Here is a 19,135-nt window from a genome sequence, read left to right on the forward strand (position 1 = left end):
AGGTAGGATACTGCTCAAGGTCAGGGTCATACCTGCCTGGGCTACATAATCAGAGAGCTCCTCAATGTCTCTTTTCAAAGTCCCTGGAGGTGCTTTATTATTAAACACCATACAACAGAACAGAGATATTTGGAAGTCTTATTACTCCAAACCCTATATTGTTATGTGCATAGTGAACAACAAACAACTCAAGTGCTAAGTCGTGGTCTCATATATAGTTACTAACTTTCTAAATACAGAGATTAGAAGGGTGCTGTAAATTACATTCATCTCAGAGTACATCCATTCTGCAGATTAGTGTGAATAAAATCTTTAAATTTATTTACTTGTTTAATTGTACAGAACACCACCAACTTGCTACTGAAGAAGTTAACTGGGTGTTTGTTATGGCTAGAGACCATATTTTTCTCGACACTATAACAAACTATTTAATGAAATAATTGTTTTTCCATTAAAAAAATAATAAGAAATGGTACATTTTCAAGTAGAAACCAACCATTACGACCTCAGTATTCACTATTTATTTGTGAAAATGTGCTTTCAAAAATTTCTCCATCAACCTAAAATGATATACTAGAAAAACATAACCCACCTAAATTCATTTTCCTTGTTCAAGGAGAAGCTAGTCACACATTTAAAAGAAAAATAAATGTGACACAGCTTTAGAGACTTGGGATAAACAAGTTTTCTTATAGTATATAACAACATGAAAACCTTCTTGTGCAATTTTAAATCAGTCTTGATGACATTAATTAAATATTACATTGCAAATATGTATCCTGTATATTAATCAAGCTGACCTTACTTAAACACTGTATGGTAAATGCTAGCTATATAAACAAATATGTTATTACAGTTGAGATGACCAATGAACAGCACATCATATTATTGAATATAAATATACTTCAGATGCTCAATCCATAAAATTTACCTCTTCTAAGTACTCCAATATGTTCACACTGATGATGTCCTTGGTATATTTTTTCACTTTGCATACAGTCCTGTTAATTCATTCCCACTAGCTCCTTGGACACAGTCGCTTAAAGACTCAGCCTTTCATTCCCCTAACCTAAAGTCCTCTCATTGCTTTACTATAACCTTTTCCTATAACCTACTGCCTGTAACATCTTTCCATCCATCTTCTACTTAGTCTGGGTCTATGCCCAAGGATACTAACTAGGAAACATGATAGCAGCAGATGCACAATGTAGTATGTTTGTATTATTCAACCTATACTGCATTGTGAACTATTGATTGTATTAATAACATGGCCACTAGTAGATCTGTTCAACAACCTATTACCAGCTGTACTTGTAGAGTGCCTTATACTTGCTATACTGTAAATTTAATACACATATTTGTGCACATTTTGTATGTTCTGATAACTGTTGTATGAACTTTCGTTGTCAGAACTTTATGTGTCATTATGCGGCATATCATTTTGCATGGACTGTATGCGGTATTAATCAAATTATGGTTTGCTATTAATTGTTTGTAATTGTATGTACCACTTGTCTTAGGTTGAAGAGGGTCTTTGGACCAGCCTATGTATCCAGTTAAAATGTGCTAAGTAAATACAGTATACATTTTCATTTAATAGACTATTTTTATGGGTAATCAAAAAGCAAAACAATCAAATCAGTAGAGATTCTAAGGTATGTGCGAAAATATATCCCAGGGTTCATTCCATGTAGATATTTCTTAACAAAATATATAAAAAACACTCTGTATGATGGTCTCGTGAAAGTTATTACCACATTTCCAAATCACAAGTTGAAAGAAAGGATACATACTTTCATCCAGACTACAACTCTTCAAAATGCTGGCATTGTTATTATTACCCCAAAATGTAATTCCCTTTTGATCATAATACCAATCCATGAATAGATGGTACCAGCAGACACTAGAATAATTAATAATTCTTTTGAAATAAACTTTTCAGAACTCAGTTCATCAAATTACTGCCAGTCACACCAAAAGTTACTTAGTATAGCCATGGTAGCAATCTTTTCCAGGCCAGAGACAGTAGAATATGTTATTTTTGAATTCCTTATTATCAAAAGGCATATGTCATTAGTTACTATACTGAAGTAACCTATTAACTTTTATGTTGAGGAAATTCTTTTCTACATACCTTTCTCTTTTATTTTTTTATAGGCTCATAGAAGGTTAGTAGGCTAATGGCCCTAGAGCCTTTACAAGCCTAGCCATATTTATCCTGAGTTGCCTCAATTGTCGATGGTTAGGTATATGAAGTTCACAGAGGTAAGGGTCTATGGTAGTTAAGGTAGTTAATATCAACTTCTTCTGTCTAGGAGGGACATGGGTGCCACCCCAGGAATGAATATGAGGTCACCTATCCATTGATCTAGGTTGCATTTGAAGAGGGTCAGGGAGGGTCTGTGTTTCATGTGAACTGGAAGCTTGTTCCAGAGAAGTGTCAGTCTCTGGGTGAGGTATCTCTCTCTCCAACATAACATGTTCATGTCAGATGTTAGGTTAATATCTCTAGAGCGAGTGACCCTCGTGCAGTTTGATTTATGAATGTGTAGCATTGCCATCAGGGCTGGGTAACAGACTTCCCCGTAAGCCAGGCACAGGTCAACCTGTATGAGACAGAATACAGTGACAGGGCTTTCAGTCTTTCTGTGTAAGACTTGTTTTGTGTACCCTGTAATTTCTTGGTGATAAACCACTGTGGTCTCTCCAATGTATGCTAATGCAAAACCTGTTATTCTATCAACTTTCTAAGTTTGTAAATGTTATGTTTATTTATTTATTTAACATTTGTTTATCCCTTGCCCTATCTGGACTTCTAAACTTCTATACTTCAAACAGGAAACTATGCTCCACCATCAAAGCCCTGATAGAAAAAATCCCATGTAAAAATAGCTCTGGAGAATCACTCTTCCCTAATGAAGTTACTAACACCTGGAATAGTCTTCCTCCTGACATTAGACTACAAAATAAAACACCCACTTTCAAAATACTATTGAAATCACACCTTCTTACTAACCGGCTATGCAACTTAAACCCTCACTACACAGCAGCAGCACTGCTGCCTAAAGCCTCCTGTTCTTAGTGACATGTTCAACATTGCTCACTCCCTTTAACTTCTTGTAAATTATATTAAATGCTCATTGAAAATATGTAAATAGTATACTTATGTTCTTCTATTGTTGACTTACAGTAAGCTCAATCTAATCTAATCATCATCTATCTTCTGAGACATAAGATTTTCCTTGCAACATCGTTATACCATTGTACTATGATGTTAATTCTCTATAGTCACAATCTCTGTAACGTGTTACAATTATCTCTAAATGCTGTAACTACTGTACTAATGGAGCTTTTCTCTGTAGGCCTCCACTGAAAATGGACACCAGCTGTCCAGTCGGACACTCCCGGTAAAAAAAAATGTGAAATAAAATAAATAAATCATAAAAAATAGTTGCATCTGGTGAGGTATATGTAAAAGGAGCATTATATTCAGTTATTGGTCTGATGAGGGCTGAGTATAACGAAATTATTAATCCAAAAAGACCAAGGTACAGGTGTACTGGTAAAACTTTAAATTTTTGTTTTCTTTTTTTTTCTGTTTTCATCTTTGTTAATACCCGTCAACTGTACAGATTTTCACAGAATGTTCAGATTTTTGGCTCACTTTTCGGCCTGTTTCTCATAAAATTGTATTTTTCTGGCATATCACTGAGAAATGAAGCCAGAAAATAATGGCAGACATTTGAGTTTCAGACTTCATATCATTCAGAAAATTTATATTAATGCAAAACCTGTTATTCTATCAACTTTCTAAGTTTGTAAATGCAATATTTAAAAAGTGTCCCTATTTCTGAGCCATTGTACTCCCATTATTTGGGAATTAGTCCAGATTCCTTGCTCTAAGAAGTGGTGAGATATGTTTGCTTTTATTCATAATCAGTTCTAAGTGGGAAGCTACATATCTGGAAATTGGTGGGTTTATCAGAAAATCCAGAAACCAGAGTAGAGTCTGTTCAGAAATCCAGTTTTAGTAAGTATTTGTCAAGTATTCTGAGACATTCCAAGAACTCACATACTTCTGAAGTTTATTTCCCAAAACATTTGCTGTTCCATTTGGATTTCCTACTTATTTTTAATTTAATTTATTTTGTTAGGCTAATCTTTTATTTGTTTTAACTGGCAGGGTAATATGAAATGTAATCATTAACAGACTAATTAAAATAATGAATAATTAAAAGAATTCTCTTCATAATGCATCTTATACATTCACAAGAAAGTCCAAGCCTTTTTTTGAATAAATCAATGAATCTGTCCTCCAGTTAAACATTATGCACTTTGTGGTAAAATTACATATAGTAAATATCAATAAAACCTAGATTCATGAAAAATGTAAAATAAGCATTACAGTAACCAGTGTACGATTATACATTCTTCTTCTTGTCCTCATTTCCTCAGCATGATTTTAGACCCCATACTTATCTAGGTTAAGAGTTTCAGAAAACACACCAATTGCCAAAACAAAATTACAAATTATTTTAACATGCACATCAAGTTTATATATTTGTTCATTCAATCCATTTAGCATATTAATGTTATTTCAAAACTGTTGCTAGCGTGGTTATTAATTTTGAAAGAGTAGCAATATTAAGTCACTTACTGAAATGAGAAGGGTAACGGGCAGAGCAAAGTATGGGACTTTTGGCAAGTTTTTGCCTCTTCTAAAGGTGGCAACCTTAATTCTAGGTGGCATGTAGTTGCTGTTCACTTTAAACTGAATATTTAAAATATATTTTAAAATAAAATGATAATTAAACCAATCATTTGCAATAATAATCATGACCACAAAAGAAAATGTTAGCCAGTTACTACTTCAGATGTTTAACCTAACCAAAGAATAGAGATCAGTCTTCTATGGCTCAAAAATCTGGTCAATCCCTTCCCTTCAACAAAGTATCAACCGCACATGACCCAACTGCAACAGTTGTGGAAGATGAATTACACAGTCAACACTGAAGAAAATTGATCTAGACAGTGACACCTACTAGTCAAACAGCCCACAGTTATGAGCCGAAGACAAAAATACATAATGTGACATCTAAACAAATGTGCAATTGGTTGCAATGTCAGATAATGTGCATGCAATGATTTCCTTGATACCCAGCACACTGCTTAATGGCCTATCTTGAACATTTACCGCTTTTTGCAGAATCCTAAAAACTTGCAGCCTCTTGGGGGAGCATTCTAAATTACTAAGTCAGCATATTGGTGCAGTGATCAGACTAGTGTCTGTAGCCATGCTAAGCAATGTACCACTCAAAGTACATAAAATGGCAGAAGTGAAAGAACTTTCTAGAGCCTAGGTTTGTAAAGCAAATGCAAGAGAATATCAGTCACAAAAGGGTACCTCAAAGCTAACTGGCAATGTGCTGGTAAGTATCCATATAGTCTAAATCATGTCTCAAATTACAGTCATGAATCACTTTGCATTATGATGGCTTGCAAAGAAAGAACTGCTATATCAAAAATATTTACCTCTCTTCAGCAAAACTTTTCTATTCCACAACACCATTCTCCCTAAAATTTAAATGAAGTTCTGCAAAGTGATGAGGAAAAAGCTTATATTCAACACTCGTGTCATCACTGGAGCACATGCATGCATGCAGTTTAGGTATATAGTCCATTTGATATTTTAGCTTTATTAACCTGGAGTCATAAAACTTCCTACAATGTCACAAGTGTCAAAGCAATTACAAAATGAACTACTCTGCCACGTTCACCTTCACTGCAATAACATATTACAATGCAGACCATTTTAAAGGATGCTTCCCAGCCTTATGGGTGTGTTTGGGGGAGAGGTATTAAAATCTGAGGGAAATGGGAAAAGGGGATAATGTTGCTGCCTTGAAAAAGGGGAACATTTTGTCGGAGTCATACATTGGCCGAGCTTAATGGGGAAGGGTAATCACAAGAAAAGGGGTTATGAATAAAAAGCCTGTGTTTTGCAATACATGCTCAACAGTTCAAGATAAATAAACCTGAATCCTTCTTTGAGCAACCATATACAGAACATTCTAGTAAGGTAATACATTTTATACTACGTTGTATTTTTTACAAGTCAAAGGAAGGTTTCAACTGGGGAAGCACAAAGTATGCAGAAATTTGGAAGTGAAGAAAGGGTCCGAGGTTGTAAATATTGCAACAATGAACAAATACAGTTGGCATTTACAGAGAACACATTTTCATAGCTTTCAAAGTGATTGGTGCCAACACATTCTAACTGCAGTATTTTGTATTCGCGGTTCTAATGCACAAAATATTTCGTCACACACCCTCAATGATTGCCGCATGCCTACATCACTAACTACAGAGCTCAAATGATAATGGTGAGGTTTTCATCCAGACTCGAGTTCGAGATGTGAATTTTCATGAAGGGGACATTAACTTTCAAATTACAAAAGCCGATTTAAAAGTTGTCTGCACTGAAAGAGTGCATATTACCAAGACAGAACGACATAAATGATGCATTATACTTCTGCTAAACTGAGGACAGGCAATTGCTTCCTGCTCTTCCGCATGCTTTTAGCGTCCCCTGAAGAGTAGTAACCAGAATCAATCTGTAAACAACTTCATTCTTTCAACACAAACTGGTGTTTAAAATTTAAATAAACTGATTTCATGTAGTCTCCATTACTATTGATTGCATTCTGCTCAGTACCCACAGTAATTGTTATCTATACGCAATCGTTAATGTGGAATTGTACCATAAAAATAAACTTTAAGCATACACTTATAATTCCCACCAACACCATATTCCAAAGAAGGCTGGTACATGCATTCAAGAAGTGCGGATGTTTACAGAGAATGTATTGCGAGGTGAGCACCTGATGTTTCTTATAAAAATATTCTAGAAATTAACTTAGGAACAGGTGAATCTTTTGCTGCACAGTGTTAACGCACCTAACAGACAGCAATCAACTTTGCATGGTAATTGCAAGCTAGAGTATGTCAACCGTGTTTCAAGCTTTGATGGGATTTGCTATGGATTTCTTGAAAAATATCTGCAGTCTAATATCAAGCTAACTGGAAACTTGCCTCACTGTATAACTCGCTGCTACATATGCGAAATAACTAAAGTGAAATATTTGTCATCGCTTATTTATTGAACTCAGTGGTGAAGTTCCCGGTTGTGTAGCGATGCGTAAACTCACAAATCAGTCAGGTGGGAGTAAATTAAGATTTTTTTTCCAGCACTCACCAGGCAGTCTCTGGTGCGCTGCAGAAATTCTTCCATGTTCGTTTCTTTCAAAGACCCACCATGCGGCAGTCCCTCCCTCCAAGTCCGAAGTTATCCAGTTGGTTTATCCCCTTACCCTCCCGCTGTGTGCCTTGCAGTATTGGGCATGACCAGTTCTCTTAGTCACCAAAATAAGAAGGCGTGTCTGCTACAAGTCAGCCAATAACAAGCTTCCGCCCCTTCGCACCCGAGCCGTATTGGAACCAATCACGAAATAAATGTATCTGATCTGGTGACGTTTTTGCAAATGCTGCAACCATGGACAGCGCCCAAGAGTAAGTGAGACTGCAGCTGCGCTTTGGCTGGTGTCTAGGGTTTGTCATTCGGAGTACACCTCCCAGATGTCCATATTTTACCTCATATTTTTGATTTGGTCCTCATAAAATTTGACTTTTTGACAAATCACTAGGAAAATCTAAGGATTAAGGTCACTAAATAATGACATGCATTTGAGTTTCACGCTTCGTATCCTTCAGGAAATACATGCTAACACAACTGCTGTCATTCTAGCAACTTTTGAAGTTTGTAAGAGTAATATTTAAAATGTGTCCCTATTTTCGGGCCTTTGTCCCGTCATTATGTCAGGCTTTATCCAGATTTCTTGATCCAAGAGGTTGAGAGGTATGCCGGAGTTCTCTCTACAGGAAGTGCTCTATAAAGTAATTGTGTACTAGGACATTCGTAGCAGACTGTGTGAAACATAATCCCTGGCAGCATATCTGTCTGTAAAAGTCCGAAAAACATTTGGAATTATATATATATATATACATATATTGCATATTGGAATTATATATATATATATATATATATATATATATATATATATATATATACACACATATATTGCATACTACCGGGTAGAAATGTTGTCACTTTGAGTGTCTTGCTGCGTCAGTTTACAGTTGGATCAGAGCCGATTGCCACGCCAGGTAAAAAGCAAGATGACATAGTTTTATGCTAAACTGGTAGTTGAGCTTTTGAACTGTGTGTGGTATCCAGATTTACACATAATAAACAGATGGCGGTCTATGTGCCTGGAACCTTTCTGTGTACAGTGAAACTACATGCATATTCTATGTGGACTTTCGGCCAGGCGCAGACTTATCAGTTTGTTGTTACAGTTTTCTGATCCCTTTTCGTGCCCTGCTGACTGATACGCCCAAGAAATTATTTCTGCCACTGTCAAACACTACAGTGTTTTCACACTTGTTTTTCCGAGTTGCCTATCGGGCACTTTCCAATTATTCCGTATATAAATTATAACTGCTTACAACTTGCAACAGAAAAAATGAAATACAAAAGCACACTGCGGCTTATCCTGGAACTTCTAGAGGACGGGAGGGGCTTTCTTTTTACACCTGCAACTTTCTTCTGCTTTGGTGCATACTTGAATTAAAACAAAATATCACTGATTATACGTGTGCAGAGTTGTCTATAAAGGCATTCAGTCCACATACAGGTAATATATGCTATTCTTTTTCTGGAGCAAATTATGTAAGTGGCTGGCCACCTCTCGTCTTTTCCTTTCCGCAGTAAAGACCAACGAAATGTGCGATCCAATATTGCCAGAAAACAAACATGAGCTGCAAAACAGCCTTAAGGAACAGATGGAGAAGACTGTTGCTAATGCGTCCATTACAAGGGTGCACTGAAAATTACTTTTATTGTGTTTTTTTCTTAGCTAGATCTTGCGGAGTAAAGATTTTTTTGAATTGTATACCAGTTTGCAAATGTAGCCCCCACCATTCTGGGTACCTCTCAAAACTCTTACGGTATAAAATAAGGACAAACCAAAAATAATGGGGGGGGGGGGCAAAAATAGGATCAGATTTAATTGTTGCTCTTACAAACTTAGAATTTTGTTTGAATAACAATTTTGAGTACAGAATAATTTTCTGAAGGATATGAAGTTTTAAACTCAAATGCTTGGCATTATTTAGTGACTTTAGTTTTCAATGACTGCCAGAAAACCACAAATCTTAACGAGGCACAAGACAAAAATATATATTCTTAATTTAAATTCTAGCAGGTCTCATTTCACAATATAAATACACTAACTAAGCCACTTATGCCATCTTGCTCATAGTATAAGCACAGCTGGATGTTTTAGGAGAGATGTACTCATGCCATTACTTCTCTGCCATCATGGTCAACTTTATTGTTCGGATATTGTAAGTAACTATAACTATTATCATAAAATTGTACATTTCCTAAGAATTACCAAAGTCCTGCACCAACCCACCTGCCTGAATTCTGCAACTAGATCAGTGATACACCAACTTAACTGTAGCACATTGACCACAGTTTATGGTATTACAGCTTTTTATGGCATCTTCCACCCGACACTGAATGAAATGTGGTGCAACCTTGGGTCAGGTATTTCTTCAGAGAAAGGAGAGCAGATTTGTGCTCTGGCAACTTTAAACTGAAATATAGAATGCCTGCTCTTACAAAGTGATATTTCATGGACCTTTAAGTTGGGTTGGTGTGCAAATGTTTCAACCTTTGTAGTCTTCAAATGCATTTCCATGATGCCAGTAGTGATAAATAATAAAGTATTTTTAATCACATGTTAAATGCACCCTGTAGCAAACATTATGGGACATAAACCTTTAAGTTTTCATCAAATAACTACAGTGATTATCATATCATGCAGTACAGAAAAGTTCCAGAGAGGTCATTTTATGATATAGACCTTATAAACTGCTAACCTCTGGGCATTATTTATTACACCTCCTCGCATGGCAGCCTAGCCCTATGGCACAGATGGATAAAGCCCCAACTGCAAGCCAGATGACCCCTATCTGACTAGTATTATGGGAGTAAGAAGGGGTCAGGCGGGGAAAATGGATATAAGCAGATATTGTTAGCTCACCCTCCTTGGGGGATGGAGGTGAGTCTGTCTCACTGCTTGAGTAACTCCTAGTGGAAGCACTGGTTGTTACACCCATAGGTATGAGGCTACTGAGCACATACATTGCAGATGCCAAAAAGTCATGTGTAGCAGCATGCATGCATCATAAGTTGAGCAGTAGTAAATGGTGCTCAAGGGAGCTGCTTAGAGAATCATTCCATGGGACTGAATGGAAATGCTGCATTGCTGGCCCTAAAGCAGACCTGCTTCCTACCACCTGTCTCTCACAAGAGATGGAAAAAAATAAGCTGATTGAGTTCCTTGGCCAGGAATGATTGGGTCATGGGACTCTTGTCTAGCCCTCACCGCCAATGGAATGAGTTGGACAACTGGATGATGGTAGGAGACCCCTTGGACAGGTCCATCACCAATACAGTCCAGGGTGTAGGTAAAAAGCCTCTTGATATGGCATGAATTGGCATAATGCCAGAAGTGGTGAAAATATCTGCTGCAGCTAAAGAAATATTTAGCAGAACTAAAGAAATATACTTGCTATCAGGAGTTTCTCTGTTTATAACTGCAGAAATATAACTCTCAGTGGAATTAAAGTGCTGCACAATCCCATATTATTTCTGTTGCTTGAAGGAAATTTTCCAGAAAACTTAAAGAGTTTGGTCCAGAAATTTAATTTATTTCTCATTGGAAGTGGATCAGATGAAAAATCTGATAAGATTCAGTGTCCATCATTCCTGTATGTTGCTGGGGAAGACACCATAAAAGTGTTCAACACTTTTATATTCTTTGATGATAAGAAAGATAAAATAACAGTTCTTAGAGAAACATTCAGTAGTTACTCCTAGCCCAGAAAGAATTTACAATTTATTATAATTTGTTTTTTTTACAACATCACATTTTTTACTACATAAACTATAGGTGTATGTGTAATTGAACGGAAGACAGAGCCATAAACTGCGAGTTTGGTGAGGTGCTTGATTTTCAAATAAAGGATAGAATAATTTGTGGTAAAGAAAATAATAGAAACTCAGGCAAAGTTATTAAGATAAACAGACCTGATTTTATAAAAAAAAGCAGTAGAGGTGTGCATAGCAAGTGAAATTAAACATCACAGTTATTGAAAAGTGCAATATCTTGTCAGAAGCTTTGGGTCTGATAGAGACTGAGGAGAGATCTTTATGTATATTGTGGGACTACTGTAGCCACAATTATAACAGGAACTGCTATCCAATCTTTACATTATGAAAAATCAGGTTACATGTTTTCAAACATAGACAATTTATATGAAACAAAGTCACAAATACCATGAATACAGAATTATTTACACTGTTGCAGAGCCATCTTGGATACTGTGCAAGGCCATAGTAGTAATATCATGCTGAGCTGTTTATGGACCCGAGAAGCTTGTCACATGAATCATCATTAATCCCCTTTTTCCCCATTTTCTACAAAGTGTCATGGTGTTGTGTCAACTGTTGCCACCTTTCTCTATTCAATGCCACTCTCCTGCCTTTTGCAGCACTCATGCCTGTCACAGGTCTTCTCTTACACAATCCATCCACCTGTTTGCTAAATGCCCTCATTTCCTGTTGGCTTCTTTCTGTCTGTCCTAAATCTTCTTCACCAGATTGTTTTCTATTTTTCTGCACATGTGCCCAAACCACTGCAATCTCTTCTCATTGACCTTTTCTGCAATTGGAGCTACTTTGGCTTCTGCTCTTATGTCCTTATTTCTTTGTCTGTCCCACAGTGTACATCCTGTCCCCCATCTCAGGTACTTCATCTCCATCATCTCTACCTTTCTCAACTGCTCTGCCTTTACTGCCCAGGTTTCCATACCATGCAGTAGAACTGGTCACTCCACTGTTTTATACACCTTACTTTTCAGCTTCTTTGGCAATCTTCTGTCATACACTACCCCTGACACTCTGTGCCAGTTGTCTACAGCCCCTCTGATTCTAGCTATCACCTCCTCAAATAATCTTCCCTTCTCCTCAACCAGCACTCCCAGATACTTGAAGCTGTTAACCTGTTCCGCTATTTTCTCTTCTATCTCAGTTCTCACCTTCTTCTGATTTCCCCCATTTGCTGATATCATAACTGTCTTATCTGCACTTAGTTTCATCCCATCTGCCTTCAGTTTTGCATTCCATTCCTCTGTCCTTTGCTGAAAGTCTTGCTGAGAGTCTGCCTGTAATGTCACATTGTCTGAACACAGCAACTTCGTTGACTTGTCCCCTCCAACCTGTTTGCTAATGTAGTCCATCACCAGTATGAACAGCAGTGGGTCAGAGCTGAACCCTGGTGCACACCCACTCCCGCAGGGAACCCCTCTGTGAGACTTGAGTCAGCAGGTCCTTGTACATAGCTTGCACTAACTCTACCAATGTTTCCGGGACTTTGAACCACTGCAGGACTTCCAGAATCAGCTTTCTTGGGACCTTATCGTATGCTTTCTCCAAGTCTAAGGATGCCCAGTTGGACTCTTTCCTCATCTCTAGCTTCTTCTCAACTATCTGTCTCACTGCAAATACCGGGTCAGTTCTGCTGCATCCTGATCTGAATCCAAACTGCTTATCTGCCATCTTATTTTCTACTGCTCTGTGTATTTGTTTATCAATCATCCTCTCCAGAACTGATGAATATCACATCCAATTAAACCTGATACAATGCTATGATGCATACTCCCATAAAAGTACCTGTAACACTGAGCTATAGAGTAGACCAGGAGCTAAAATGCATGGAAAATCCAGGTGACATTAAGATGTAAATGGAATCAACATAAATGGATAGATAATATGGTCACAGTTGTAAAGAAAGCAAATATCTACATTTTTATTGATCTACAATGTCTGAATACAATGATTAAGAGGTAGCATTACCCACTGATTACAGCTGAAGAGGTAGTCTCAAGAGTATGCTAGATACTAGATGCTAACCTGGGTATTTGACATATAGAGAGTAATCAAGAAAGCTCCAAATTGTGAATATTTAGTATGCCATTGGGAGGGTATTAATGCCTTGGATTTCTGTTTGATATTTCTTCCTTACTAGAGGTGCTCTAAAAAGCAATTTGCCTTTTAATTAAACGTATCAAATGCATAACTGAAAAGCTACTGAACAGCTTAAAGCAGAATAGCTTAAAATTAAATTACAGCATGTGTAACATTAGAATGTCAAGTCTGAAATCTACAGGTTATAGTAGTAACAGTAGTTAGTAGTAGTAGTAGTAGCAATCTCTGTGATACCCCCACTTGTAAAAATGTTTCTTATCCAAAAAGGACCTGCTGCCTGAACAACTATCTACTTGTTTCATGGGGAAAACATGATCAAAGTAAAAAATGAAAAGCAAACAGGAAACAAGCTTAAGATACATTGCTTAAAGGATTACTGCATAGGTTATGGACCACACATGATACACTGGCATTCTGTTTGGTTTACACGTAAAGCCGGCAAAGAAGACTGCAAGTCTCCAACAAATGTAATGAGCTTCTTAAAATAATGTAATCCTGTCCTTTATTACAAATACTGTCATATGCATTTCAATACCCAAGGCTTATACGTTATCTAGTTATGTAAGGATTCTCTGCATGGCGGCAACAGAAAGGCTTTCAATGTTGGCAATTCTTTAACAGTATGCTTATTACAATCTCAGACAAGCTTACCTGATGGTCATTAAAGCATTGCTACTTAAACACAGAGCAACAGGCACTTTCTGAATAATAATAAGCATAAATCAACAGTATCTCGTTATGTAAGGATTCTCTGCATGGCGGCAACAGAAAGGCTTTCAATGTTGGCAATTCTTTAACAGTATGCTTATTACAATCTCAGACAAGCTTACCTGATGGTCATTAAAGCATTGCTACTTAAACACAGAGCAACAGGCACTTTCTGAATAATAATAAGCATAAATCAACAGTATCCAGTTATGTAAGGATTCTCTGCATGGCGGCAACAGAAAGGCTTTCAATGTTGGCAATTCTTTAACAGTATGCTTATTACAATCTCAGACAAGCTTACCTGATGGTCATTAAAGCATTGCTACTTAAACACAGAGCAACAGGCACTTTCTGAATAATAATAAGCATAAATCAACAGTATAAAAATATGACAGAAACCAGAAAATTCTGCAAAATCAAGGACAGATGAAAAGCCACTGTAGTACTTGTGTCTACCTTGGATGGGGGGATACTCTGCACATTTACACTGCATAACCTCTCCTTGCCTTGCTTGGACACATCCAGAGTCACTACATGGGGGAGTGGGGTGCAACAAGTATGTCACAATTTGAAATATCACTGGATGACTGTAATGGCCCTGACACATTTGTCATACCTCTCAATCTCAGAGCAAGACATCTGGACAAAGCCATACATAGAAGTGGGACAAAGGTCCAAAAATAAGGACAATTTTTAAATATTGCTCTTATAAACTTAGAAAGATAACAGAATAATAGGTCTTGCATTAGTATGAATTTTCTGAAGGGTATGAAATCTGAAATGCTAGAAGTCTAAACCTCAAAATGCACTCTCTTGAGGCACTTCTAAAAATTGAGAACATCGCTATCTGTGCAGTAACTGAGACCTGGGTGAAGGCTCCAGAGAGTACCCCTGCAATACCAGGCTGCAACTCTTACCACACTTTTCGGCCACCAAACCAAAAACGAAACACTAAAGATGGAGGAGTGTCCATATTCCTCACACCTCCAGGCTAGTTGCCCAACACAATGCATCTTAAATTCTCCCAATGCAACTTACACTAGGTAAGACTGCAATCCAAATTGCAGCTTGCTACAGATCCCCCACCATGCCCCAAGATTCTCACTACACCTTTCTAAACATACTGGAAAATATTAAGATACAAACAAGCACCCTAATACTGGGTGATTTCAACCACCCTGACATTAACTGGGAAAACTACTCGGGTACCAACACCTTTTCCCAACAGTTCTTGGAATTCATAAATTCCAATGCCCTGGATCAACTAATCCATTGTCCCACCAGGGGCTCCAATATCCTAGACCTGGCCATTACCAACATGGGAGAAAGATGCTCCACATCATTGGTCACCCCCTCATTGGTCAGGTCTGACCATAAGCAAATCAACCTTGACATCCACCATCCCACCACCACCCCCAGTAAGGAAACTTCCGTAAAAAACTTCTCTAATGCCAACTTCATGCTACTCAAGTCTGAAGTGACAAACTTCATGATACCCATGCCGAAGGGAGCTGAATCCTACACTAAGGCACTGTACAAGCACATCCACTCATGCATGAATCGTGCCATCCCAAATAGAGCCAAGACACTCTCCTCCAAAAAAAGGAAGCCAATCTGGTGGTTCCCTGCCATAAACAAACTATACAACAGAAGAAAGAAACTGTGGCAGAAAAGAGGAAAACCCCAGGATGCAAAAAAAACTCCCTTACCCGTCTCAGTAAGAAGCTGAGATCCCTCACAAAATCCTCCAAAGCTAGTTACGAAAATAAAATTGCCAAAGATTCCAAAGACAACCACAAGGCATTCTATAGTTATGTCAACAATCTAAATGGCAATGCTCAGATATGCTCTGAGCTACAACAGAATGACATTAAATATACTGATCCCAAGGATATTGCCAATATCCTGGCAAATCAATTTAGTGCTAACTTCACCTCCCTCTCACCCCCTAAAGGGCCCATCTCAATACCAAAAGATTGCCAAATTCCGGTAATCACGGCCACATAGGTAGACACCGCACTCCCCAAAACTTCTTCAAATCAGTCTCCAGAGCTGTGGATGAGGGTAAGTTGGTCCACACAGCCTATCTGGACCTTGCCAAGGCCTACGATGCCATCCCACACTCTGGAATCATACATAAACTTACTAAGCTGGGCATAAATCCCCACGTCACTCGATGGGTTGCCAACTGGCTTACTGACAGAACCCAGACTGTAAAAGTAGCTGACTCCAAATCCAGCTCCAGACAAGTGACAAGTGGAGTACCTCAGGGTTCAGTCCTGGGACTGCTCTTGTTTGGCATCTATTTCTCTGAAGTAGAGGCCAACACTAAGAGACTCTGGCTAACAAAGTTCGCAGATGACTGCAAACTGGGAGCCATTATTGAATCCCCAAATGATGTGGATATTCTACAAAAGGGCCTTACAGAAGCAGATGCTTGGTGCCAGAGTCATGGGCTCAAGCTTAATGCCAAGAAATGTATAGTTATCCCCTTTGGGAAAAACCATGTACCCATGAATTACCACATAGGTGGCAGTACACTAAACACCAAAAGTGTGATGAGAGACTTAGGGACACAGGTGGACAGTGGTCTCACCTTTGATAACCACATCGCCACAACAGTCAGGAAATGCTTTTATGTGGCACACCTCATCACTAAGGGCTTTTCATCCAGAAAAAAAGGAGGTCATTGTCCCACTCTACTCATCCCTCATTAGACCCATTATAGAATACAACGCCCCATTTGGTATGTAACTCAGAAGACATCTGCAACAGCTGGAAAGGCCGCAGAAATACCTCACAAAAAGAATCACAGGCCTAAAGCAGATGCCCTATGCTGACCGTCTAAAAAAACTCCAGCTATACTCTGTGGCATGTCATCTACTCAGAGGCGATCTCTGCTTAACATACAAGGCCATGTCAAACCCTGAGCTGTTGGACATGCTCCATTTAAATAAATCCCAATCTCTCAGAGCCACACACTCCAGGGATCTAAACCTTGTCATCACAATGAACAAAACATGCTGGAGGGATAGGTTCCTGACCCAGAGACTCCCCATAATCTGGAAAAGACTGCCCATAGATGTCAAGCAGAGTACCTCCTTGGCCCTCTTCAAAAGGAACCTTGACGATTGGATGGGAGATAGGAAATTCACCCCGGCATCACGTCAGTCACCCTGCTAGGCAGGGGTCCAGGGAAGTAAATATTGTGGGAAGAAATATCCAGGGAGTTGTTATGGCTAGGCTTGTATAGACCCTAGGGCCGATAGCCTAGTACCAACCTATAAAACTCAAATGTCTGTCATTATTTTCTAACTTCAGTCTTTAATGATTTGCCACTAATTTGCCAAAAAAACACAATTATATGAAAAATGGACCAAAAATGTGATGCAAAAATATAAAATAGTCACACAATACAGCTAGGAACCTGTCAAAGAAGGGACACTTTTTTAATATTAGTACTGCTAACTTAAGCAGCTGACAAAATAAAAGAATCTACATGCATTTCTGAAATAAAAGTAATCTATAACTCTGATTATTACAGTTATTTTTTATTGTAAACCCTCCAAGTTTTCTTCCAGAACTGCCATTTTGTGGAAGGATTATTAGGGGAAGAGCAACATTTTGAGCCAGAATTGGGGACAGTTGAGAGATTTGGATATGCCTAATTCTATAAAGCAATTTATTTGCACGTACCTCTCAACCTGTTAATGCAGGAAATCTGGACAAGGCCAAATATATTGGGGGAACATATAAACAGTATTAAAAATTGCTCTTGTATAAACTGAGACAGTTGATAGAATATAACAGGTCTTGCTTTAGCATGCATTTTTCTGAAGGTTATGAAGTCTTAAACTCAAGTGTCTGTCATTATTTAGTGACTTAATCTCTAAATGATTTGCCAGAAAACCACAAATTTTATGAGGAACAAACCAAAAATAAGAAGCAAAAACCTATTCATTCTGTGTAAATCTGGACAGCTGAGAGGTATAGTTCAGCTGGGGCTGTCTTTGAGTTTGCAGCCCTTCCCCCTCACAAAATCCTGGTCGAATGGAGCCTCCCCCTGCAGCCATTCCAATGAACCATTACTTGGCTATTTCACCCCATTTACCATAAACACTAATGTGCGTACTGCTTTACTTTTACAATGATTTGGACTTCATGTGAAAGTTTTATTTTGCATTTTACAGCACAAACACTAAGACAGCTGCTAAACAAATCAAAGCAGTCTCACAATGAAAACAGGCTTAGCATTAAAACTTTTCTGCCCTTGAAACTCACATTCATTGAAACCCACATTCAAAGAAAATACATTTTGCCAGTGGCAGATAAAGATTAACTTTGGGCTGTTTTCAGATCATAGGCCGTTTGCACACAAAACATACACATGCTCTTTGATACACCTTCCTGGCTGTATTAAATTATATTCCTTGTACAATACAGTACAGTTGTTAGAGGGCATTTTAAATTTATTGTTTTGAACATTTTTTCAGTAAACAATGAAACAAAATGCATGCACCAATAATGACAAAACTGCCCAATTCAGAACATTTTTCCAGTAAACAATGAAACAAAATGCATGCACCAATAATGACAAAACTGCCCAGTTCAGAACATTTCCATCATAAAAGTCTACTCAAACATCTACAGTCCACTAGTATCAGTAAATAGGCACAATCTCTGAAGAAGTAAAAGTCATCTAAATAATTCCACATTAAAGAAATCTGTAACTAATGAAGAGGTTTCTGTTAGCAAACAACTTTATATTTCATTGTTTCATCTACAAATAAAGTGCCTGTTGCCCTTGAGGAATAAATTGCTATGTTGCATTAAAAAAGTGATAAGCTAGTAATATTGCAATAGGGAATGGATGGCAAACTGATAACAGGTTCATAGTTACTAGGTAGCTTTGCCAAAAAAGGACTGCAGCATCCACCCCCTTTACAACACAGTACAGTATCAGCAATACATCTACCTACTGTGGGAGTAGAACCCACAGCCTTCTGCATCAAAAGCAAGTATATTACCTGTTGTGCTATTAACAATGCAAGCAGACTCAGCATAAGCAGCACTAAACTTTTGTTCCCCTGCAGCTCTCAACCTCTTGTAAAATCTACTTGACACTCAGCTGTATCTCTGAACTTTGCAGCACAAGAAATCTGGAAAAAGCCAACATTTGTTGGGGTGGACAAAGCCTAAGAACCAGGGACACATTTTAAACATTGCTTGTATAATGTTGGAAAGTTGCTA

At 38.0% G+C, this 19,135-nt stretch overlaps 1 protein-coding gene across 1 annotated transcript in view; it reads right to left on the reverse strand.

The window, feature by feature from the left end:
- The window catches only part of LOC122792743 (protein prune homolog 2-like), a 1,725,151-nt gene extending 1,717,771 nt beyond the window's left edge, over positions 1 to 7,380 (reverse strand). The window contains exon 1 of the mRNA XM_044060323.1: positions 7,256 to 7,380. Within this exon, the coding sequence (XP_043916258.1) occupies positions 7,256 to 7,291 (36 nt within the window). The 5' untranslated portion in view covers positions 7,292 to 7,380. The remainder of the gene's footprint in view (positions 1 to 7,255) is intronic.
- Between the last annotated feature and the right edge of the window lie 11,755 nt (positions 7,381 to 19,135).

This window comes from Protopterus annectens, chromosome 2.part0 (genome assembly GCF_019279795.1).
Source record: "Protopterus annectens isolate FY-2018-M chromosome 2.part0, PAN1.0, whole genome shotgun sequence".
Classification (NCBI taxonomy): domain Eukaryota; kingdom Metazoa; phylum Chordata; order Ceratodontiformes; family Protopteridae; genus Protopterus; species Protopterus annectens.